Below are 25,269 nucleotides of genomic sequence, written 5' to 3' on the forward strand. Positions count from 1 at the left end.
TGTAACAAAGAGTTCACGTGCCACAACTAATAATCCCGCATGCCACAAGGAAGATCCCACGTGCCGCAACTAAGACCCGGCGCAGCCAAAATAAACTAATTTATTAATTTTTTTTAAAAAATGGAATACTTGGGAGAGGGGGAGAATAGGAATACATTTAACAAAAGAAGTGCAAAACTATACTGTTAAAACTACAAAACATTGTTGGAAGAAGGAAGATGTAAATAAATGGAAAAACACCCCATGTTCATGGAGCACAAGACTTGCCATTGTTAAAATGTCCATACAGGTCTTCCTCGACTTATAATGGGATTACGTCCTGATAAACCCATCATAAATTGAAAATATCTTAAGCCAATACATTTAATACTCTTAACCTACCAAACATTATAGCTTAGCCTAGTCTACTTTAAACATGCTAAGAATACTTACATTAGCCTGCAGTTGGGCAAAACCAGCTAACACAAAGCCTGTTTTATAATAAGGTGCTGAATATCTCATGTAATTTATTGAATACTGTACTGAAAGTGAAAAAGAATGGTTGCAAGTGTATTGGTTGTTTACCCTCGTGATCGCGTGGCTGACTGGGAGCTGTGGCCCACTGCTGCTGCCCTGCGTCATGAGAGAGGATCATACTGCTAACCCAGGAAAAGATCAAAAGTCAAAATACAGTTTTTACTGAATGTTTAACACTTACACACCACCATAAAGTAAAAAGATTGTAAGTCAAACCATTGTCAGTTGGGGACTGTCTGTACTCCCTATCTCCATACTCAATGCAACCCTTATCAGAACCCCAGCTGAATCCTTTGTGGAAATTGACTAGCTAATCCTAAAATTCATATGGAATCACAGTGGACTCAGGATAAGAAAATAATCCTGAAAAAAGCAATGGTAATCAAAACAATGTGGTGATGGCACATAGCTAGAATAGACATAGATACCAGTGGAGTATAATTCAGAGTCCAGAAATAAACCCATACATCTATGGTCAACTGAGTTTTCACAAAGGTGCCAAAACCATCCAATGAGGAAAGAATATTCTTTTCAACAATTGTGCTGGGACAGCTAGGTAACCACATGGAAAAGAATGAGTTCAATCCTTACTTCACACCATAGGCAAAAATTAACTCAAAATAATTTAAACACCTAAAAGTAATAACTAAAACCATAAAGATCTTAGAATAACACATAGGGATAAAGCCTTCATAATTCTGGATTTGGCTAAGAATTATTAGATAGGACACCGAAAGCATGAGCAACAAAAGAAAAAAATAAATAAATTGGACCCCATCGAAATTAAAAAGTTTGTGCTTCAAAGGACACCATCAAAAAATTGCAAAGACAACCCACAGAATGGGACAAAATATTTGCAAATCATGTAACTGATAAAGGATTTGTATCTAGAATATATACTCTTATAACTCCATAATAAAAAGACAACCCAATTTAAAAATGAGTAAAGGATTTGAATAGACATTTCTCCAAAGAAGACAGAAACGTCCAATAAACACATGAAAAGATGCTTGACATTGGTAGTCATCAGGAAAGTGCAAATCAAAACCACAGTGAGATACCGCTTCACACCCATTAGGATGTCTAGAGTCAAAAACTTAAAAAACATTGGCAAAGATGGGGAGAAACTGGAACCTTTATACACTGCTGGTGTGAATGTAAAATGGTAAAACTGCTTTGAAAAGCAGTCTGTCAGTTCCTCAGGTGATTAAACGTAGAGTTAACCATATGACCCAGCAATTTCATTCCTAAGTATATACCCAAGAGAAATGAAATGAAACTTATGTCCACACAGAAACGTATACATAAACGTTTACAGCAGCATTTTTCATAATAGCCGAAAGGCAGAAACAACCCTAAGGTCCATCAACAGATAAACGGATGAACACATACAATGGAATAATATTTGGCTCTGAAAAAGAATGAAGTACTGATACATGCTGCAAAATGGATGAACTTCGAAAGCACGCTAAGTGAAATAAGCCCATCACAAAAGGCCACATACTATATGATTCCATTCATATGAAAGTCCAGAATAAGGAGATCCATAGAGACAAAGTAGATTACTAGTTTCTTAGGGCTGGTGGGGGATGGGAAAATGGGGGGGGGGGGTGATACCTAAAGGGGACTGGGTTTCTTTTTGAGGAGATGAAAATGATTGAAAATTGACTGTGGTGATGGTTGCACATATCTGTGAATGTACCAAAAGCCATTCAATTGTACACTTTAAATGGATGAATTGTATGGTATGTGAATTTCATCTCAACAAAGCTGTTTTTTATTTATTTTATTTTATTTATTTTCGGCTGCGTTGGGTCTTCGTTGCTGCGCACTGGCTTTCTCTAGTTGTGGCGAGTGGGGGCTACTCTTCCTTGCGGTGCACGTTTCTCATTGCATATTGCGGTGGCTTCTCTCGTTGCAGAGTACAGGCTCTAGGCGTGCGGGCTTCAGTAGTTGTGGCACGCAGGCTCAGTAGTTGTGGCTCTTGGGCTCTAGAGCGCAGGCTCGGTAGTTGTGGCGCACGGGCTTAGTTGCTCCGCAGCATGTGGGATCTTCCTGGGCCAGGAATCAAACCCGTGTCCCCTGCATTGGCAGGCGGATTCTTTTTTTTTTTTTTTTTTTTTGCGTTATGCGGGCCTCTCACTGTTGTGGCCTCTCCCGTTGCGGAGCACAGGCTCCGGACGCGCAGGCTCAGCGGCCATGGCTCACGGGCCCAGCCGCTCCACGGCATGTGGGATCTTCCCGGACCGGGGCAAGAATCCGTGTCCCCTGCATCGGCAGGTGGACTCTCAACCACTGCGCCACCAGGGAAGCCCGGCAGGCGGATTCTTAACCACTGCGCCACCAGGGAAGTCCCCCAAAGCTGTTTTTTAGAAAGTGCCATTGGCTATCAGGTATGCCAGTCTAAAGCTTGAAGGAGAATCCTGATTTGGAAATAAAGGCGTAGGAGTCATCATTATGTGGATAGTAGTTTGGACTGTAAGAATGGATAAGATCACTTTGGAAAAAAATGTAGAATGAAGAGGAAGAGAATCTCATGAAATAAATGGTCAGAGAGATATAAATAGAAGTATGGAATGTAGTGTCACAGAAATCAGTGGGATTGAATATCTAGAAGGGGTAATGATTATCACAACCTCAAACGCAATAGGAAAGCCCAAAATAAGAAAAAGAAGAGTTGGTAATAGCAATTGATTTAATGGTAATAGCAATGGTGCCTATCAAAGCAGCGAGCGCAGAAAGCACACCACAGAGGGGGAGTCTTTTATCTCCACAGCTCCACTTTAGTCCCTCTTAAATAATCTCCATGTTTCCAAATCCAGCGGTCGATTTTCAGTCATCTTAGCCTCAAACTCTCAAACAGGAATGACAGTTTATAGTGCCCTTCTTGAAACATTTAAAAATTTTGTTTTCTAAGATCCCTTGTTCTCTTGGTTTTTAAATTCTATTTCCTTGCTGCTCCTTTTAAATAAATTTTGCTGGGTTTTCTGTCTGACCCCTACTAGTTGGAGTGCCTCAGGATTAGAGGGCTTAGTCTATAGACTGCTTCTCTTTTCTTCCACATTAACTAAGTGAATGTTCCCCATCTAGTGCTTATCTATGCCATTTATACCTTAATAGCTCCCCAATTTATACCACCAATTGTCTCTTTTCCTATGAGCTTCAGATTCATATTTCAATTGTTTACTCAGTAGCTCCATTTGGAAATCTAATAGGCATCTCCAGTTTAACCAGTTTAAGATAGAACTGGACATTTTCCCCAAAAAACTCTCCTTCTGAACCCCCACCCCCACCCTGAGCTCTATGTCAGTAAATGGCATTACTATTTGTCCTGTTGCTTAAGTCAAAAAACCTGAGATATCTCGACTCTTTCTCTTGTACCCCATATTCAATCTATTAGCAGATCACCTCTGCCACCTTCAAAGTACATCCTGAATCCAACCACTTCCTACCACTTCAACTGCAGCAGTAGTCTTGCAGGTCTTCTGCAATAGCTTCCTAACTGGTCTTTCAGCTTCTATTTTGCCTCCCTGCCGGTAGTTCTCAAAGAATCAACCAGAATGAATCTCTTCATTTATAAATCAGATCATGTCACTCTTACTCAAAACCCTCCATGGCTTTCTAGTACTCTTAGGATAAAATCCAAAGTCCCCTTCTCGGCCTATAACTCCGTAAGTGATCTGGCTCCCATTGTGTTTCTCCAAACTAATTTCCTACCTGCTCTTTTGCCACATTAGCTTTCTTGCTGTTCTTTGAATACACCATACACTCAAGCTTCAAGTCTTTTTACCTTACTGTTTCCTCTACCTGGAAGATTCTTTCCCTAGTGTGTATGACTTATTCTCTCACTTCAAATCGCTATTTAAATGTCACCTCAGCAGAGGGGCCTTCCCTGAACCCCGTATGTAAAAGAGCACACCTACTCAGGTTACCCACTTTTACCCTGCTTTATTTTCCTTTACAGTACTCTTCGTAATTTAATATTGTCTGTGTGCCCCTCTCCTCCCCCTACACTCCCAACCCTTGTGCAAATAAATAAGTTCCATGAATGCAGGAATCTTGGTTTGTTTTGTTCACTGCTGCAGCCTCAGTACCTAGAAGAGGGCCTTACACGTAGCAGGAATCCAATAGTTGTTGATGGAGTAAATGAAAGAATGAATAGAATGGTAGGGCAATAGATAGTTTGTGTCCTAGCCCTCCTAGGTGCTGGGGTTAAAAAGATGAAAAAAGACATAGCCCCTGCCCTTATAGAGCTTATATTCTAATAGTATTGTCAGATTACAAATATATTATAGGTTAAGTGTTATAGGTAAAAAATGGTATGAAAAAATGCAGAGTGAGAGAACAGAGGAAGATGGTAGTGTACAATTTTAGTTGGAATAGTTAAGAGCTGTGTCTCTGAGGAAGTAGCATTTGGGTAGATATCTGATTAAGTGGACAGAACAAGTCTAGTAAAGATATGGCAGATGAACATTTTAAGAAGAGGGAACAAGTGCAAAAGCCCTGGGGCTGTCCATGCTTTGGTTGGAGTGACAACAAGAAGGCCAAAAGGGCTAGAGCAGAGCTAGGTAGTATGGGAGAAAATAAAATCAGAGAAATAGGTGCCACATCATGTAGGGCCTTCCTTGGAGGCCCTTTTGATCATTTTGATTTTTACTGTGTGATGGGAAGCTTTTGGAGGTTTTGAGCGGGCAATAATATGACCTGGCTTACATTTTAAAAGATCACTCTGGCTGCCTTTATTTAACTAGCAGGGCAATAATGGAAGTACACAAACCAGCTAGGCGTCTATTGCAACAGTCTAGGTAATATATAATGACTTATAATAGGAGGGTAGCGGTAGAAGAGGTGACAAGGAGCCTTTCACCCTGGGCTACTGGTTAGAAACCCCCTGGCCTGGCAGCTGGGAGTAACCTTTTCAGGGGCCTTCTGCACTCTTCCTTCAGGTGTCAGAACGAGGCAGAGTGTACATACCCCGTCCAATTTCTGGGCAACTTCAACACACTACCCCCCTTCAGAGGAAAGAACCTCCTGAACAGCTCAGCTACACCTCAGGCTTCTGAATCCCTTATTAAAAAATGGGAAAATGGGCTTCTCTGGTGGCGCAGTGGTTGAGAATCTCCCTGCCGATGCAGAGAACTCGGGTTCGGGCCCCGGTCCGGGAAGATCCCACATGCCGCTGGGCCCGTGAGCCATGGCCGCTGAGCCTGCGCGTCCGGAGACTGTGCTCCGCAACGGGAGAGGCCACAACAGTGAGGCCCGCGTACCGCAAAAAAAAAAAAAAGGAAAATGGAGGTCTCGGGGGTAAATGGTTCTCGTGGGCATAGAAACCACTTAACAAGGTCAACCCCAAAGGAAATGGGGTTTTCAGAAGAAATCTTCTGGAGAGAACTGCTTGTTCTCAGTATAAAAAAACAGGGCAAAAATGGAGGTCGCCCAGGAGGTTGCCTGCCAGCCTGTTAGAAATGAAGCTGATTTCCACCACAATTCCGGGAGACGTCTAATTCGTATTTCTTTTCAGCATCAAAGTCAGCCGCCCGAAACACTGCGAAAACAACTTCTTTGCCTCCTCAGTATTGCGCACGCGCCCCTCGCTCCGTTTTCCATTGGTCTTAAGCCCCGCCCCCTGTGCGTCCTTCGAGGAGGGTTGGGAGCGGAGAGCTCGCGCGACCGCTCTTCCCCCAGTCTTCTCCAGCACATCGTCGCAAACGGGGCCGGAAAGCGTGGCGGCGCAGGCGCAAGCGCAGAGAGCGGAGGCGGTGGTGGTGGCGGCCGCTGGCCAGTGTAAGATGGCGGCGGCGGTGGTGGCGGCAGTGGACGGGGCGGCTGGGCGTGGAAGAGTCGGAGCAGCCTCTGGCAGAAGGATGACCCAAGACAGGAAGCAGGCTGCTGAGCCTCGCCGGCTTCCGTGCTTGTAACTGCCCCAGCCGGACACCCCCCCTTTGACCTACCCGGTCCGTGTCTCGTTCCGGCTTGGCCTGCCCCCCTCTCCCCTGGCCCACTCCTCTTCAAGATAGGTTTGACTCCTTTCCCAAGCTCCCAGGGCTCAGGGCTTCTTCCCCTGACCTGAGTCACCGCCGGGAGGATTGGCTGCCTTTCCCTCAGGTCAGCCCCAGGGTTGACCTCAGGAGCCTGCCCCGCAATCTACAGGGACGTCTTGCCTCGTCGGGTGACCCATTTGTGTGCGCTTTTCTCCCCTTTAGATTGGGGGACGCGGCTTCCCCTGCGTTTCCCCGTCACCTCAGGACCACCGCGCAGTGTGCCCCCTCCCCCATCCCGAGTTCTCGGGCCCAGCACCTTGTACGGAAGGCCGAGGTCCAAGATTACCCCGCAGTCAGTTGTTGCTGTCTGTTCCTGTACCTTTTGTAATGTAATTCTCGTAGCCTGCTTCCCCTCACCCCTAAATCTTTCAGGACACCGTAGAACGGTCCCATTTGGTCCCTGTTAGTTGGAAAGCATCTGGTGGCTTGAGTTTCTGACTCATATGATTGTTGCTGGAGTCTCTGTAAACAAACCGGCGTTAGCGCTATCACGTTCTCTCCGGGATTTCCCCCCTGCTCTGTGGCTTCTTGTTGAGAGGTTTGGTTAGGGGTTAGCGTTGAAAAGATTCAGGTTTTCCTTTTAAATGACTTATACGTTTTAGTGGAGCTGGGAGATTACTTGCCTGGTTCCTTTAATTTCTGTAACAGTGTAAGTTATTTGTACAGTAGTCAGAATTAGATAAATTACGGTGGTTCTGAATAGTTCTGAGGAGGTCTAAAAAATACTAACACGTATTCATACATATTTTTTATTATGTTTAGTAGAAGAGACACCTTTGCCATTTAAACTTTAACTTTTCTCAGTCCTTCAGTGAATCTACAGACCTATTTTCTCAGGAGCTCAGCCTGGCCCTACTTCAGTGATAAAGGAGGAAAGGTGAGTAGGAGTTGAAGGCATTTAAATTCCTGAGTGCAAGACAGACCCTACCCTGGTGCTCAAGTGCTGACCACTAGTCATAAAATTCCTACCACAGTTTCCCAAAGAGTCGGGTATTGTTCTTGGCTTTGTTCCAGCTCTGGTTAAATTACTTTTACAAGTTTAATTGGCTCTGCGCCTCTTGACTTTCTGTCCTAAACTATTGCTGTATATCTTCACATGACTACAGTTAAGCCTAGAAGTGAATGTATCTCCCTCTTTCTTTATTCATTTGCCTTGTGTTTTGCCTTTGTGCGGATCGTGTTTCTTACACTGTTAAAAGCTGGGAACTAGTTTGCCTGAGTTCTGTTTAGCTTTTTGTCAAATCAAGTCTCTTTGCCTCTCAGGACTTTAGATTGTCATTTCTTGCTATGGAGAATATTTAGCTGCTTTTAACTAAAAACTAGTGAGTGATGAGTGGTGCTGCCTTTAGTTGGTGACTGTGTCCAATCTACCTCAGAATTCCAACTTTTCAGGACACAGTGATAAATTTTGGGTAAAAAAAAAAGAAGTAGTGGTGCTCTTTTATATCTGGTCTGAAGAATTCTTGGTTAGCAGAGGAATCATCCTGTGCATTCAGCAGCATGGGCCAGTGCCACAGAGGGAGTTAGGACATACTTGTAAACGTAATTTTTGTAAGGGTGTTGGATTTCTGGTAGCAGAGAATAGTGCTGTGGTTGAGTTTCATAGGCTGTGACGGGAGAGCTGAGTGGCTCTGGGAGGTAGGCCTGGCTGATTCTTAATATCTTTATGATTTGTAGTAGGAAGAGTTTGAGTGTGACATTGGTGAGTTTTATTCCACACAGTGTTCTGACTAGAAATTGCTCATTATGAACTAGAATAAGATTATTATTGGCAGTATGTGTGTGTATCAATAAGATAAAAAGGGGAAAATCCAGTCTTTAGAACTGGGTAGGTCTGGGTTTAAATACTGTACTAAGATTTATTAGCCATGTGACCTTGGGCAAGTTACTTAAACTTTTCTGAGTCTTAATTTCCACATCTGTAAAAGTGGGATAATACTGCTTATGTCCTAGTGTCATTGTCAGTATTGTATGAGGAAGCTTATATAAAGGTCTTAAATTATGCCTAGCCCAAGATGGACACTAAAAAAAATACTTTCTCTTTTCTTTGCACATCATTGATATAGCTTTGAATAAGTTATACGTTAGTTTACACTTCTTTGCATTTTGCTTTTGAACACGTTTTTCTGGTTAATTTTTCAGATTCATTTTTTTTAAATTAATTGATTTTTATTTTTGGCTGCGTTGGGTCTTTGTCGCTGTGTGTGGGCTTTCTTTAGTTGTGGCGAGCGGGGGCTACTCTTTGTTGTGGTGCACGGGCTTCTCATTGCAGTGGCTTCTCTTGTTGCGGAGCATGGGCTCTAGGTGCGCTGGCTTCAGTAGTTGTGGCACACGGGCTTAGTTGCTCCGCGGGATTTGGGATCTTCCCGGACCAGGGATCTTCTTAACCACTGCGCCACCAGGGAAGCCCTTCAGATTCATTTTTAATTGGTCAGCTTAGATGTGTTCTTTGTAGGTGCCCACCTAGGGTTGTCTTCTGAACATGATTCAGTTTAGTCTGGTGGGAGTTCAAGACCAGAGGACAGGAATATTAGATGTTGATGTATGTATATTTCTAACTGCATTCTTAAATTAAACATCAATAAGTTTCCTTTGTTCTTTGCTCCTGCCTCTTGGTCTCTCTTTTAGCTCACCTAATCAGAGTTGACCTAAGTATTGTAATTCCTTTCCTTCCAGCTTCAGTGTTGTTCACCACCTCAGCTCCAGCTACTTCTTATGCCTTTTCCTTTTTGCCATAGAAGGAATACATTTTTTTTCCAAGCTGTTGGGCTCTGCAGTGGTCCTCATCAATAGCTAATCAAAGAACTAGACCATGAAAAGGTCTCCTTTCTTTCTGAAATAAATCTGGGCTAGGGAGTTAGGAATGCAGAGTTTTTTATTTCATCTCCCCAGCTGGACCATCTTAATAATATGACAGCACAGATAAAAAGTTTTTAACCTCTTGTTGGTTTTTCTTTCACATCTTTTTGAGGGAGGTAAGGGCACATGAAAATTAAGAAAGTTGTTGATAATAACATTGCTATGAAAGCAACTGTGTTCATTCAGGCCAGTGATCAACTTAGAGTTGACCAACTTTCATTACCACCATCTAGGGTCTAAATTCTCTCTGTTCAAAGGTAAAGACTCTTGGGGTGGAGGGTAGTGAGGTGCATTTTATTATTTGTGTTATTTATGAGGTCTAGAGTTCTGTGTTCAGCAGGGCGAGAGTGGGTGTGGGAGGAGAAAAGGCAGTATGTTGAAAGAGGCATAATTTTGACTGTTCCTTATTACTGTATGTGCTGGGTAAGAACCCACTCCCACCATCACCACTCCCAAGAAGGGCTTCACATTTTATGCTCCAGGTGACACCTGTGTATACAGTGAATCAATATTTTTAGTCTTTAGACCACAACTGTAAAATTCTTATATTTCTGAAGATATTTTATATTTCAGGGTGTTGCATAAGAATTGTTGCACCTTGCTAAGAAGTATTTCCTACCGTGGCTGCAGTGGGAGGCTAGGTATGCTTATGACCTTAGTTCCCACCACCAACCTGACAGGGCATTTTATTCAGCAGCCTGTTAAATGTATAAGAATCAGCCTCAGTGCTATGATCCTTAGTTTTGACTAGGATCAACCTAAGACAGAAGCTTGTCTTCAGAGAAAGCTAAAAGAAATGTCTTTTTGTTGCCAGTTTAAAACAATACTGGCATTTCAAAAGCAAACGGACTCCAATAGAAGACGTTCTATAGAAGTATGCCCTGTTGTGGGAGACTGAGATCTTCAGAGTTTCATGGTCTAGGTCCTGTATTCTATCAGGTGAGTTACAGGCTTTAAAAATCATGAAGTGACGGGTTGACCTTTGTTTTCAGTAGATAGATTTATTTCTGGTTTATTTCTACTGTAGAAAAGTTATTCTAAACATGTCTAGGAAGTGTCCAGATTATAAAATACAGAGTTATCCAGACAGCTTTTTATTGCATCACATTGGTGTTAGTTTTTAAGATTGAATTAGTTTTTTTGTTTTAAAGCAGATTATCAGTGAGCCAAGGTAATCTGTTATTTACCCTCAGCCATTTGGAACCCAGGCAACTGAAAGAATTGAATCAGCAACAGTCATGGAAGTAGTGACTATGTATATCTTAGTTTCAGAGCCAAATGCTGGTGATTTTAGATTAGCTTTACAGTAATATTGAAAGCTTTTCATCTTTCATTTTTGTGAGTATATCCAAGAAACTTCATCACTGTTAAAATTGGTCAGAAAAAGGGGCTACCTGTTCTTGTTTACTGATTCAGTTATTCTTGGAGTGAGAAGAAAGTCCTTGAAAGGTCTTTAAAAATTAGAGTGTGATACATTTTATGAATTGGTCACTTCTTTATAGCAGTCTTTATCTCTACCTCTACAGGACGTAGTTTCTGGGCCAGAAGCCCAGTTTCTCAAGTACTGCCTTAACCCAAGGAATGTGTATGCCAAAGATAAACTAATGAATTAAGGCTGCCCTGAGTTTGCAAACAGGGCATGGTGAATGATTAATTTGACAAAGATGGCATCTTATTAGTGAATCGTAGTGTGTCTAAATGGATTGGGTTATTGCAAAAATTTTCTTCATTGTATCTGAGAGGTTAGATATTTGCTCTTATCCTCTGAGGATACTATTTAAGGAGGTCTGGGCAAGTTCTAATGTGAAGCATCCATGCTTGCCTCACATCTTTTTTTTTTTTTTTTTTTTTTTGTTAGCCATCTTGAAAGCTATTATAGGATTTACCTCTAGTGGTAGCCAAGAGGCTATATTCCTCTGGTGCACTTTAAGCATTGCCACATTATCAGGTATGTTTTTAACCTTACTTAGGACCCACATTATACTCTGTTCTCTAGTCTCGTGCAGATAGGAGGGCACTTCTTGATGTTTTTAGCCTCTCTTTCTTTATTGTTTTATCATAAGTGTACCCTTTCATCTCTGTAGTGTCCTTTCAGACAATTTAAGAAAAATTTGAAATGTGAATGGCAAAAACTGGTAATGGGGACTGGATTCTGATGTAAATATAAATCATTTCATAGTGGAAACACAATGAAATTTCCTAAGAAGTGGGTTTTCCTTAAAATGATTTAAATTGAGATGAATGTGCTTAAATGTTATTATAAAACATTCCTTAGCTCTGTTGCTAGAGATAGCACTTAGTGCATTCCTAACATACTCTGAAATACTGTTAGTAGAATTAAAGCCAATAAACTATAAACACAGGGCATTTGGTGTTACCGACAGGGAGAGAAGGCATTCATCCAATGGAGGAACAGAGCTCCTTGCTTGTAGTATAGTTGATGTAGAAATTCTTACCTTCCTTATCATCATTTGTGATGATTGCTTTGAAGTTCTCATCTTGGCTATCTTCTGAACCTTAGAAAGGGAGAAGACTTAAAGAGACTTATGCTGTGGGCTCCTGTGTATATTGCTTTACCCCAGTTCATAGAACATGAATGTGCTCAAAAGAAGGTATTAACGGAGTTCTCTGAATTCTTTAAAAGGCCAGTGAGAGTAGGTAAGCAGATTTTATAGACTTGGAGCTGTGTGTTGATTTGTGTACAATGTTTGGAGAATCATTGTTGAGTGGTGAAGAAGCCCAGGCTTCTCTAGGAAATGCAGTCTGAAATCAGAGATGAGAAGCTAGAAAAATAATATAGATGCCTACCGCGTACAGACAGCCAGTTGCAAATGTTGTGTTTAATCCTCTAAACCAGCTCCTTCAGGGTAATGATATTGTCCCATTTTACAAAAGAAGAAACAAACTCAAGGGTAGATGGTTGAAGTAGAATTCAAACTGAGGTCTGACGGACACCAAAGCTCTTTTTTTTCCATTATACCATATGCTGTCTTTAAAAACCAGGGCTAGGGCTTCCCTGGTGGCGCAGTGGTTGAGAGTCTGCCTGCCGATGCAGGGGACGCGGGTTCGTGCCCCGGTCTGGGAGGATCCCACAAGCCGCGGGGCGGCTGGGCCCGTGAGCCATGGCCGCTGAGCCTGCGTGTCCAGAGCCTGTGCTCCACAACGGGAGAGGCCACAGCAGTGAGAGGATCACGTACCGCCAAAAAAAAAAAAAAAAAAAACCAGGGCTCTTCAGTGCCAAGTGATGAAGCAAATTGAGCTGAAAGGTAGATCAGTACTTTTATTTTAATTAATTTATTGTTTATTTTTGGCTGTGTTGGATGTTCGTTGCTGCGCATGGGCTTTCTCTAGTTGCGGCGAGCAGGGGCTACTCTTCGTTGCGGTGCACAGGCTTCTCATTGCAGTGGCTTCTCTTGTTGCAGAGCGTGGGCTTTAGGCACGCAGGCTTCAGTAGTTGTGGCATACGGGCTCAGTAGTTGTGGCGCACGGGCTTAGTTGCGGCATGTGGGATCTTCCCGGACCGGGGCTCAAACCCGTGTTCCCTGCATTGGCAGGCGGATTCTTAACCACTGTGCCACCAGGGAAGTCCATCAGTACTTCTTATAAAAGTGTATTTAAAGTATAAAAGGTCTGTCCAAATGACAATATGAATGAACACATTTTTGAATTGTTTAAACATGGGTCTCAGGTTATGATTAATTGGTAGCCTAATAAGTTTTTTATGGAAATAATTTTAATGGACTTAACTGAAGAGATAGCTGAATCCTTTTATTTTATGATACTTGAATAGGGAGAAAACCAGCATCCATTCCTGAGGTAATTCCATGGAAAAGCAGTTCTGAGTCTTACAGCCTTTTCTCAGTTTGCACCTTTCTGTACTCTGTAGCATTTGAAACAAGAACCATCCCCACTTTCTTGAAACCTTTTCCTCTCTTGACTTCCAAGTCATTTAAAACTGTTACTCTTTCAACTTCCCTGAGCATTTCTCTCCCTCTTTCTTTTTTTGAAGGATAGGTATTTCCCAAGATTTTTTTCCTTTCTTGAGTCCTTAATTTATTTTTGCTTTTTAGTGAGGTATAATTTACAAGGGATTTGATTTTGAAGCTTATCTGTACAAATAATTCTCAAGCCTGTATCTCTGGCCCTAATTTATTTCTCAGATTTCAGACATACATTGATTTTCCACTTACTTTCCTGACATGTCAACTTGGATTTTAAACGTAATCAAAATCAAATTCCTCTCTTCCCCCACATGCCAGTCTCTCGTTTATGGCACTAGATTTCCTCTGTGCACCCAGACTCAAACTTGTCTTTTTTATTTTTTGAGCTTTGTTACTGCTTATTGAGCCAAATTCTATCAATTCTGCCTCTACAGTGTTTCACACGTTGACCCCATTCTTTTAATTTCCTCTGCCATCAGCCTAAGACAGGATCTCATTGCTTCTTAACTTTGGCAACTGTACATTTCAGTCCATCTTATTATCCTTAACAAAATCTTCCTGATGACACACACACACACACACACACACACACACACCCCTTCTACTATACTTCACACACACACACACACACACACACCCCTTCTACTGTACTTCTTAACTAATGAACTGTACCCCAGCATCTAGCCAAGCCAGACTACCCATGTATTTTGTTGAACATAATCAGGTTTTTCATCTTCCATGTCTTTTCTCATGGTGGTCCTGATGGGATAGCTTCCTCAGTTCTACCCATTGAAATCCTCTCCTTCCTTCAAAGTCCAGTTTAGAAGCTAATTTCTCCATAGAAGCTTTTCCTTTCTCCCTGACTAAACATAATCCTTTACTCTGTTGAACTACAACAACATTCTGTTTATATTTTCTTTTTTTTTTTTCCTTTTTTGGCTATGCCACTCGGCTTGCAATATCTTAGCTCCCTGACTAGGGATTGAACCCGGGCCATGGGAGTGAAAGAGCTGAGTCCTAACCACTGGACTGCTAGGAGATTCCTTTTTTTTTTTTAAGATGGTACTGACACTTGTGTCTCTTGTATCATAGTTGTATACCTGTTTTCCTAATTGCTTATTGGCTACAAAAGGTATTATGACTGCCTTATTTATATTTGTAGATCCTGTATTGCCTTGTACATTGTTGCATTACTAGCATGTCTCTGTACAAATGGGCCACTGGGTGGTGCCAGAGGCCTATAATTTAGAGAAAAAAGGGAGGCTGGAGCTGCTATACAGTTGGGCTACCCAGTGCTGTTACATCTTCTGCAAGATAGGAATAGAGATTAATTTCCCTGATCCAGAAACGTTTATAGTCTCTGCTCCTCTGTCCCGTTTACCAGAGGAGACAGTGTAGTATATTTAACTCCTCCGAGTACTTTAATAGAGAGTAGCCCAGAACTAAAGGCCTGCCCCCCTGTAAACATGTTTATACAGTATGAGTTTCAGCTTCCTTGGGGTCATCCTTCGAATTCAGTGTCTGAAGTTCTCTGATTAATAAACACTGTACTATTAGAGTGGGGCTGGCAGCAGGAGTTGGGCAAGTTGGCTTGGAGAAGTGTTTATTGTGAAGTAGAAAAACAGTAAGGTAAGCAGAATGAATTTAAATTGAGCCATTTCAGCTTAAAAGCAAAAACTGGGGATGGAGAAAATAGGACTGGTTGATTCCAGATGGACTGTGGGACCTAAGACTGAAAAGCAAATTTGTACTTTGGATGGAGATCAACCCTGAACAGCTGTTCAGTCACGAGTGGTGTGGGACATCTATCCTCCCAAGAGGAACCAGGGATTGTGTGGCTCTCAGATATATCTTACTAATAATTGAAGTAGTTTCTACCATCACCTTTCACTTTAAGAGGAAATTCTGAAACCTTGTCTCATTTAAACATGGGTGTCTGTGTAAGAGAGTTGGGCACTTCAGTTGCAGAATGAGACATGCCAAACGAGGCAGCTGGACTGACCCAGCTGGACTGACCCAAGAGAATGCTGAGATTATGTAACTCAAGGGAACTCACTGAGCATGAGTTCAGGTCTTAGTAAAGGGATCAAGGACAGAAATATTATTTACAAGTTGATGTTTCCATTGAACCTGAGGTAAGGTAGAGTTATCAGACCAGTTTCCATAGACCCTAGAGTCCAAAGGAGTTAAAGTGAACTTGAGAGAAATTTAAAAAATAAAAATAAAAAGCGTATGTATACAAATTAATAGTACAACCGTTAGAACTACTTTGGACTACTTTAAGCTTCTGATATTCTTAGTTGTCACCTAGACAGTAGGGTTGAAGACTTTTTATGAGTTCAGGATTCATCTTGCCTTTAATGTGGTTCTGATAAGGCAGCTTTGTTTGCAGCAAAAATTATTCCACATTTTAATTTTCAAGCAAGAAGACCAGACATTTTGCTCTCTTTTATTGTGGCCTATTGACCAGTGTTAGCTAACTTCTATTAATAGTCACAGGCTTGAGAATCTAGTATTTTTAATTGTTGGGTTGTATCTGTCATTTAACACTTTGCATGATTCTCTCCCCCCCTCCCCCCACTCTCTCATTCTCTTTTCTGGCCAGATTGATTGATTGATTGATAATTTACATACAGTAAAATTTACCTTTTGTTTCACTGACCCATTCTTTGGATTCTAACAAATGCATAGTCATGTAACACCACCGTGATGGAGGCATAGAACATTTTAATCATTCCAGCAGGTTTTCTCATGACTGTTTGTAGTTAGTTCCTTTCCCCCAAATCCCAGAAAGGACTGATTTGCTCTCTGTCCCTATAGTTTATCTTTTCTGGAACATTCTACAAATGGAGTCATGTTATGTAGCTGTTAGAGTCTTGCTTCTTTCACTTAGCATAACACATTTGAGATCCATTCATGTTGCTGTATATGTCAGTAGTTCATTGTGTGATGGACCACAATTTTTATCCATGACCTGGCTGAAAACCACTTGCTTCTAGTTTTTGATGCATCTAAGTAAAGCCACTAAAACACTTACATTTAGATTTTTAGGTGGATATGTAGTTTCATTTTTCTTGAGTACATACCTGGGTAGGATTCCTGGGTTGTATGGTAAGTGTATGTTTAACTTTATTAAAAAAAAAACTGCCGAACGGTTTTCCAAAGTGACTACCTACCATTTTACCTTTCTCTGAGCAGTGTGTGAGACATTAGTTGCTCTACTCCTTGTAAGCACTTGATAAAGTAAACTTTCATTATTATTATTTAAAAATGTTTAACTTCTAATAGGTGTGTAGAGGATTCTCATTGTGGTTTTAATTTGTATTTTCCTAATGACTAATAATGTTGATCATCTTTTTCAAGTGATTGTTATTTAGTTGTGAGAGAAATTAAATATATTCCGATTGCTGTCAAATATGTCTTTTTTTTTTTTGCGGTACGCGGGCCTCTCACTGTTGTGGCCTCTCCCGTTGCGGAGCACAGGCTCCGGACGCGCAGGCTCAGCGGCCATGGCTCACGGGCCCAGCCGCTCCGCGGCGTGTGGGATCTTCCCGGACCAGGGCACGAACCCACGTCCCCTGCATCGGCAGGCGGACTCTCAACCACTGCACCACCAGGGAAGCCCTCAAATATGTCTTTTGCAGATATTTTCTTCTAGTTCATTGCTTGTCTTTTCGTTTTTTTATGTGTCTCTTGAAGACTAGATTTTTAATTTTGATATGTCCAGTTAATTAATTGTTTCTTTCATGGTTTGTGCTTTTTTGCATTCTATCTTAAGAAATATTTTCCTAGGGGACTTCCCTGGCGATCCAGTGGTTAAGACTCTGTACTTCCAATGCAGGGGGCGCGTGTTCGTTTCCTGGTCAGGAGACTTAAGCTCCCACATTCCTCACGGTGTGGCCAAAAAAAAAGAAATATTTGCCTAACCTGATGTCACAAAGATTATCTATTTTGTTTTTCTTCTGGAAGTTGTATTATTTTAGCTTTTACATTTAGGTCTGTGATCCATTTTGAGTTAGTTACTTTTTGTATATTGTACAATGTCCAAGTCGAGTTTCTTTTTTTTAAATTTGGATGTCCTGTTGTTCTAGTATACCCGGTTTCTTGTATAAATCTTTCATCAATATTAGGATAAGAAAGCAGCCCCATTGGTTTTAAACAAGAGATGTTTGGTGCCTCTTCCACAAAGTACTCTTACATCCTGTTTTAACTCCCCCTCTGCTTGATTTTTAGTTAATATTTTGTCATGTATTTGGTTTAAAATTTAAGGCCTTTTTCTTATTAAGACAGGAGGAATCTAGGTCACTGGAATTTCTTAGGTAGAAATTAAAATGACACCTGGGTCTTTTTTCCCCATCCTCCAATAGTTTACTCTTTAACCTTCACTTTGGCAGGGGTTATGGTTATTTTTAGAGTACAGGCAGTAGAGCTAATCTAATTAAACTCCCCCAGCTACCTGGGGCAGTGAGCTCATCAGCTCTTCCAAGCTCAGATTGGTTTGCTCTGGACTGGATTTTACATGGAAATTGATCAAGGTAAAAACAGTGGATTTGTTGGGAATGGAGTGCATTAAAGAGTGAAGAAGGTAATTTAAGTTTGGGATCAGATATGGTCCCTACCTCAGATTTATAAGGTTGTATTCTTTGGTGATGGAAGAAATTCTAGAGTGACTCCTGTACTTAAGACCTAGGGCACAGTCATAGCACCTTAGCCTGCTTTAATTTGGGCACTTACTCTAACTTCTACCCCAGAATTGAGATGGTTTTAAGTTTCTTCATTTTGACAGACATTTATATGATAACAACTCATCCCCAAAGTAATTGTATTTTATCAGTGTCATCGAAGTTTCTTGGCTTTTTAGAGACGTGATCCCCGAAAATGGGAATGTATGTACTCCAAGGGATATGGAAGATGATCCAGTGGTTTATAGGGAGGGAATGTTGAAATTTTAAGCTTTTTCTAGAAAAATCAAGCTTAATATTTAATGTGAATTGATTAAATGTGGATTCATGCTCAGAGTTTTCACTGATAGAAGTTCATAATCAGTTTTGAGATCACTGCTCTGAGTGTCCTTCTGCAGAAGTTTTAACATATAATTTTGTTTAACTGTACCATCTCTGGAATTACTAATACTGTTTTACAAAAGAAGAAAATGAAGCCCAGAGAAGATTAAGCAGCACATCCAAGGTCACATCACAAAGTTTGTTAATAACTTAAGCTAGTACTAGAACCCTGGACTTCAAATTTTCAGCCTAGGACTACTTATACTAAACTCTGTGGCCCCTAAAATGTGACTTTTAGAAGCTCTCTGCCTATCAGCTTGGTGATTAAACAGAGTTGACATAAGCATTCATAGGTTTTGTTCTGTTTCTGAATTTAGGAATAAATTCTGTGAACTTTTTTCCTCAAAGAAAAGATCGCTTCTTGCAAGAACCTTAAACCAGTGTCCCAGAAGATGAGCTTTACAACCTCTGGGTATAGGTTCAACCTCATGGCTCTCCTTTTCTGAGAAGTGGTTCTCAGAGCTAGGTAAGCATTAGGCATTTGGCACCTCCTGCCTAGCAAATGTGTTTTCTAGAGCCACTATGAGTCTAAAGTTCAGGCAGTCTGGGCTTCTGTAGAAGTTGATGAGATTCAGTTTTGAGAAACGGTCTCTGGAGCTGCTCAATACTTCTTCTCTAGGAGTGGATAACAGTGAGATGGGAAGTATGGTGTGGTTGACGGTCTTGATTGTGGAGGTGAGAAGGCATCAGTTCTCTTCTCAGTTGACCATAAGGTATGCCTATGACCTTAGTTTTAAATCTTAAAGTAGTACAGTTGTTTTCCCTGCTTCATAGAACTTTTGCAATTAATGTAATTAATTTAAACCCTAGGTGAGGAAGAAGATATTGCTGAGCTACTGAAGAATATAAACAGGGACTACTGAGAGGAAAAAAACAAGTGTTGTGTGAGCAGTGCTGTACAAAAATACATCATTGAAGTAGGAGGAGGAAAACAGCCTGCTCTGCAAACAGCTCTTCACTGTTTTTCTTTATGTGGCTTCACAAATCTGTTTTTTGTTGGCATTGTCTTTCATCATCACCCTTCCAGGTGTCCCTCCCTCAAATTCAGCCTCAGTCCTGCTCTTGCATTATTTCTACTCCCCCACCCTGGCCTAATGTGAGCAAGCTTTGGGCAGCTGTCTCTTGGCAGAGGACACTTTAAAAAAATTTTTTGAAGCAACTTGGATTTTTGTAGAGGAGAGAAGCGGGTAAAGATAAGGATGGGGCTGCTTCTGGGATAATTGTTATGGGAATGAAAGGACTGTTGAAAGATTAGAGGCCAGTGTGCCTGGGTACAAGGACTGGAGTCATAATCATACTTTGTCTTTTCAGTGCCTTTTGTCCAAGGCACTGAAAGGGCTTAACAAAATTCTGGTCTGAATAATATTATTCTTTGCTCTTTGGACTTTGCTTGAGGTGGGAGTGAGGCCCTGAAAAAATAATGACTGTATTATAGTGGTATAAAAGGAATAAAGCTAGGTACCCCAACTCCTAGTTAGGGCTTTGCTAAACAGACAAACCTGGTGAAAGTTGGTGGAACTAGGTGAAATAGTGCTTGCCATTGTATGAAATGGACTGAGATGGTTTTAATGGAAATGTTGCACTTTCTTTTCCAGCTTTGCACTTGGTGACTGACTTACTAGTCATAAAAGGGAAGAAAAAACCTTTTAGGTTCTTTTTTAGGGGGTAGGATACTCCTGAGTTCTAATTTGACTCTGCTTCTTATAATCCTTAGTTAATATCTGTGCCTGTATGTTTGAAGCTGGGCATCTGAATGACCATAAAGCTCAGGCTGTTATCCCAAGAGCTCAATTTCTTCTATCTCTGCTGTTCTGTGTGTGAAATGATATTCAGAGTCTGACCTTCCTCTTCATGTTGTGAAGGCAAGTGTTTCATAGAGTTTGTGGATACATACGATGATTATTTACAACAGAAAGTTTTTGCCTTAGAGGGTAGTGCTGAAGCTAGCTTTTTGAATTAAGACTCTGCTTGCTTGCAATACATGTCACTTGATATAGACCTGCTGTTCCAGGATTTATTTCAGTTCCTTCTTTCCCATCTGAAAAATCACTGCCAGTTACTCAGTGAGAAGAAATGGCAGTTAGCCTCCCAAAGATATGTCTCTTTATGGAATTTAGACATGGGGGGATAATATCTGGCATAATTTTCAGCAGCTGAGAAGCCCTGCTGAGAACACACAAAAAAATCAATTTTGTAAAAATGACAAAGGCTGTACATTGTTAAATCTCCTGGTGCCTTTTATCATCTTTCCCAGATTGTTTCCTAATTGTTTCATTTTCTTACTCTTCTCGATCCAGGCTGGCTGCAGTAAACATCATTCAAGATGTCCAGCAAAGGGAGCAGCACAGATGGCAAAACAGACTTAGCTAATGGTAAGGGGCCATAATGAAGGTGAAGCTATTTTTGCTATCGACTGAGGTTCTCCTCCTCCTGCAAAGAGAGTGGAGACTTGGATTTTAGCAGAGGGAAGGAAATCTTTCCTAAGAATGAACTCTTGGAGGGAGACGCAAGAGGGAAGAGATATGGGAACATACGTATATGTATAACTGATTCACTTTGTTATAAAGCAGAAACTAACACACCATTGTAAAGCAATTATACTCCAATAAAGATGTAAAAAAAAAAAAAAAAAAGAATGAACTCTTCCTGTGTTGTTTTGAGTGTAGGAAACTACACAGGAAACACCTTGGACTACCTGGTACTTTTGCTCCTTCAGCTTTTATCTGATTGTTTTCAGAAGATCAATAATAGAGTTGTCCCTCTAAGAGGTCAAGTGGTTTGGAATTTTGTAAGGGTGGACAAAACCTAGGAGATGCTCTTAATAAAGGAGAAAAAGAAGATCCAGTTGGTGGTGGAACCAAGGGAGTTGTTGGGAAGGCAAGGCTCCCCAGTTATAAGGAGAGGTCTCTTTTCACAGTAGATCATAGTTCAGTAGAGATAATTAGATAAGAGATGAAGTTATAAATAGCTGCAGTTGGGGCTTTTTTCTTTCTTTTTCTTTTCTTCTCTTTCTTCCTTTTTTTCCTTTCCTTCCTTCCTTTCTTTCTTTCCCTCCCTCCTTCCCTCCCTTCCTCCTTCCCTCCCTCCCTCCCTGCTTCCTTTCCTTCCTTCCACCAGTGCTACCAAGTATTAAATCACTGGGTCTACTGCAGATTTGAAGGCAGAATATCATGATTCTGGTAAAGTATAGCTACTACCTGGGTTATTTGACCAGTGCATCCACTCTGAGCCAACTTCCAAACTAGAGAAGGTCCTTCAAATGGATATAGTTGGGCAGTATAGTGTTCAGCATTCCTCAGCACCTTGTAGTTTTAAGATTATCGTCTAAATTCTAGTTGACGTGTTTGGTAGAGCAATGAAGTGAGTAAGGGAAAGGGAGATTTTCAGCATGATGTTTTACTGCCCCTTTGTTCTTTTCTTACCACTGGTGTTCATTTATCTTCTCTAAAGGAGAGTGATTCAGATTTTTCACTAGGCTTAGTTGAAAGGCACAGGATTCTAGAGGGGTTGGAGGTATACAATTGATTTGGAGTTTGGCCATTAGCTAGATCAGGGATTGGCAAATTATGGCCTGCAGGCTAAATCCACAGGCCTGCAGGCTGCTGTTTTTGTAGTTTACTGGAACTCAGTCATGCTGCATTTATTTACATAGTATTTATGGTTACTTTTGTGCTACAGCAGTAGAGTTGAGTAGTTGTGCCATACATCCATATGGTCCAAAGTTTAGAGGCCTAAACTTTTTGTTATCTGGCCCTTTACAGAAAAAATTTGCCAACCCCTAGCTATTATCTTGGTCATTGACTGTTAGTGTCCTCTTGCTGAGTTTGTGATACGCTCTGGCCCTTATCTTAATGTGGTAGGGCCCCCAAAGTCATCTTAATTTTAACAATAAATGCTAGGAGTTTTGATGTTTCATTTTTTTTTCTTCTTCACAGAAGTGATGGGTGTGATATTTTATCCCTTCTCACCACTCCCAATCTCAAACTCAATTTCATTTCAAAAACCACAATTATTAATCTTTCTCAGCATATACAGCAGCCTCAGCAAATGTAGTTCCTGGGAGCAAATTGCTGCACTTTTCCCCTTTTTCTTCCAGTTCCTAGTCGTTTTCACACTGTGCTCTTAGTTGAGGTGCTATTTGAAAAGAGCTGTTTGTGTGTGTCTCCCAACCTTCTGTCACTACTTGAACCAAAAAGTGTGTGTATTGTTTATCTGTTTTCTTTATTGGGCTTTGCCTAAGAGTTCATTGAAAAGAGGTTCCATTGCTTCAAAGATCTTCAGAAATTACTGCTCTAATCCAGATGACTAAGCAAGAAGATATTCCCATTTTGAATCCTTAAACATCAATGTGGTATTGGAGTTGAATAGCTTATACCAGTCACACATAGCTGGTCAGCCTTTCCTACCTAATAGCCTTTACTTCTGGCAAGATAAAATTTATTGTCATCTGAGGAAAGGAGGCCATGAGCAGGTTTAAAATCCTCATTCACCTCCTTCCTTTCTTTACATCTTGACCTTAGTTTGGAAGTTGTGGTCCTTTTGGCCCTAGATAATTGCCAAAGTGCTCACTAGAATATGATTTGGCTGTTAGATAGGAGAATTCGGTATCTAATTTTGGGGATTATATTGCTCAAAGTGACCCAGTTATTTTATAACTACCAATATGGCAGACCTAGAATATGAACTTTTCTTTTCAGGTCCTGCTGTAGTAGCCCTGCTTTTTATCAATTTTATTTATGCTTCCTGATAAAACTTTGTCTCACTAGAATTCCTATATCTAAAACTAGTAATACGATTATTAAATTAATGGAAGTAAGGCAGAATACATTTATCAGCAAAAAAGAGAGCAAGAAGCCACTCAAATGGTCACAATTTCCACTTGTCCCTTGCACTTCCTTCTGGATCCTTGGGGGAAGAAACTGTAGGGTTTAAGAGGTGGGAGGTAGTGGTGCTTTCTCGAAGTGGTAAATAGTCCAACTCTTGCTGGGGATGGCTGTTCTTTTTTAATTTATTTATTTTTATTTATGGCTGCGTTGGGTATTTGTTGCTGCGTGCGGGCTTTTCTCCAGGTGTGGCGAGCAGGGGCTGCTGTTCGTTGCGGCACACGGGCTTCTCATTGGGTGGCTTCTCTTGTTGCGGAGCATGGGCTCTAGGCGCACGGGCTTCAGTAGTTGCGGTGTGCGGGCTTAGGTAGTTGTGGCTCGCGGGCTCTGGAGTGCAGGCTCAGTAGTTGCGGCACAAGGGCTTAGTTGCTACGCGGCATGTGGGATCTTCCTGGACCAGGGCTTGAACCCGTGTCCCCTGCATTCGCAAGCGGATTCTTAACCACTGTGCCACCAGGGAAGCTCAGGGATGGCTGTTCTTTTTTCTTATGTTCAGCTTAATTATGTGCTATAACTAATGGATGCCCATCTAGCAAAATAGAGCCTAAGGTAGTTGTATCAGGCATACTTTTATAAAATCTGCCAGTGCTTTGCTTCTTGAGAATTTATTATAATCTTTGGTTGTCCTGCAGTTCTTTATTTGTGTGTGACTTTGGTTTTAATCTTTTCAAGATTCCCTCTCAGAAGGTACTGTTTATAAGCATATGTAATGAAAACATTTTGACCAAAGTTGGTTTCTGGGTCTTTTGGTGTGATGATTTTTTAGACTAAGGAGTGGGAATCCTTCTGGTCACTATCTTATTTCCTTATTTTTCCCCCTCACCTACCCATTCCTCACTAACATGCAGGAAGCCTGTCTAGCAGTCCAGAGGAGATGTCTGGTGCTGAGGAGGGGAGGGAGACATCCTCAGGCATTGAAGTGGAGGCCTCAGACCTGAGCTTGAGCTTGACCGGGGATGATGGTGGCCCCAACCGCACCAGCACAGAAAGTCGAGGCACAGATACAGAGAGCTCAGGTGAAGACAAGGACTCTGACAGCATGGAGGACACTGGCCATTACTCCATCAATGATGAAAACCAAGTCCATGACCGCTCAGAGGAAGAAGAGGATGAAGAAGAGGAGGAAGAAGAGCATCCTCGTCGTCGTGTACAGCGCAAGCGGGCAAACCGTGACCAGGACTCATCAGATGATGAGCGGGCCCTGGAGGACTGGGTGTCCTCGGAGACCTCAGTCCTGCCCCGACCTCGCTGGCAAGCCCTTCCTGCCCTTCGGGAGCGGGAGCTGGGTTCAAGTGCCCGCTTTGTGTATGAGGCTTGTGGGGCAAGAGTCTTTGTGCAGCGTTTCCGCCTGCAGCACGGGCTTGAGGGCCATACTGGTTGTGTTAATACCCTGCACTTTAACCAGCGCGGCACCTGGCTGGCCAGTGGCAGCGATGACCTGAAAGTGGTGGTTTGGGACTGGGTACGGCGACAGCCAGTATTGGACTTTGAGAGCGGCCACAAAAGCAATGTCTTCCAGGTGAGGCAAGGGAGCAGATTGGCAACTGAGAAAATCAGGCACGAGTTAGACAAACCTGAGCTGCTGCCTGGAGTAGGAGTGATAGTGAGTTGTGGTAGGATTTAGATATCAGGACTCGGTCCTTCCTTGGCTCCCATAATGACTTAGAGGAGTTAAATACACTGAAAGACTCACGGCACCCTTTTGTTTCCTTGAGCACAGAGACTGTTAGAAGCCTCATTATAATAGAAAGGGTGCTTGGAAATCATCAGGAAGGCACTAAGTGCCGTGCTAGGAGGCGTTATAATACAAGAGCAGAGGCTCTTGAACCAATCTAGTTGAGTTTAAATCTTGGTCCAACCCCTTAACTAGCTGTGTGATCTTGGGCAAGCTTATTTAACCTCTGTCTTCAGTTTATTTACCTATAGTATAGGGCTAATAACATACAGGATTATGAGGATTAAATAA

At 41.6% G+C, this 25,269-nt stretch overlaps 1 protein-coding gene across 5 annotated transcripts in view; it reads left to right on the forward strand.

The window, feature by feature from the left end:
• The first annotated feature begins 6,213 nt into the window (after positions 1 to 6,213).
• DCAF8 (DDB1 and CUL4 associated factor 8) overlaps positions 6,214 to 25,269 on the forward strand; it is a 44,143-nt gene continuing 25,087 nt past the window's right edge. The window contains exons 1-4 of one of the 5 annotated variants that reach the window (XM_082833498.1): positions 6,214 to 6,300; positions 7,362 to 7,434; positions 20,718 to 20,792; positions 24,152 to 24,822. In XM_082833498.1, coding sequence (XP_082689624.1) covers positions 20,744 to 20,792; positions 24,152 to 24,822 — 720 coding nt within the window. In that variant the 5' untranslated portion in view covers positions 6,214 to 6,300; positions 7,362 to 7,434; positions 20,718 to 20,743. The other 4 variants (XM_082833497.1, XM_082833500.1, XM_082833501.1 and 1 more) reach the window with 4 other exon arrangements.

Source organism: Leucopleurus acutus (genome assembly GCF_964270905.1).
Source record: "Leucopleurus acutus genome assembly, chromosome: 2".
NCBI classification, from domain to species: Eukaryota; Metazoa; Chordata; class Mammalia; order Artiodactyla; family Delphinidae; genus Leucopleurus; species Leucopleurus acutus.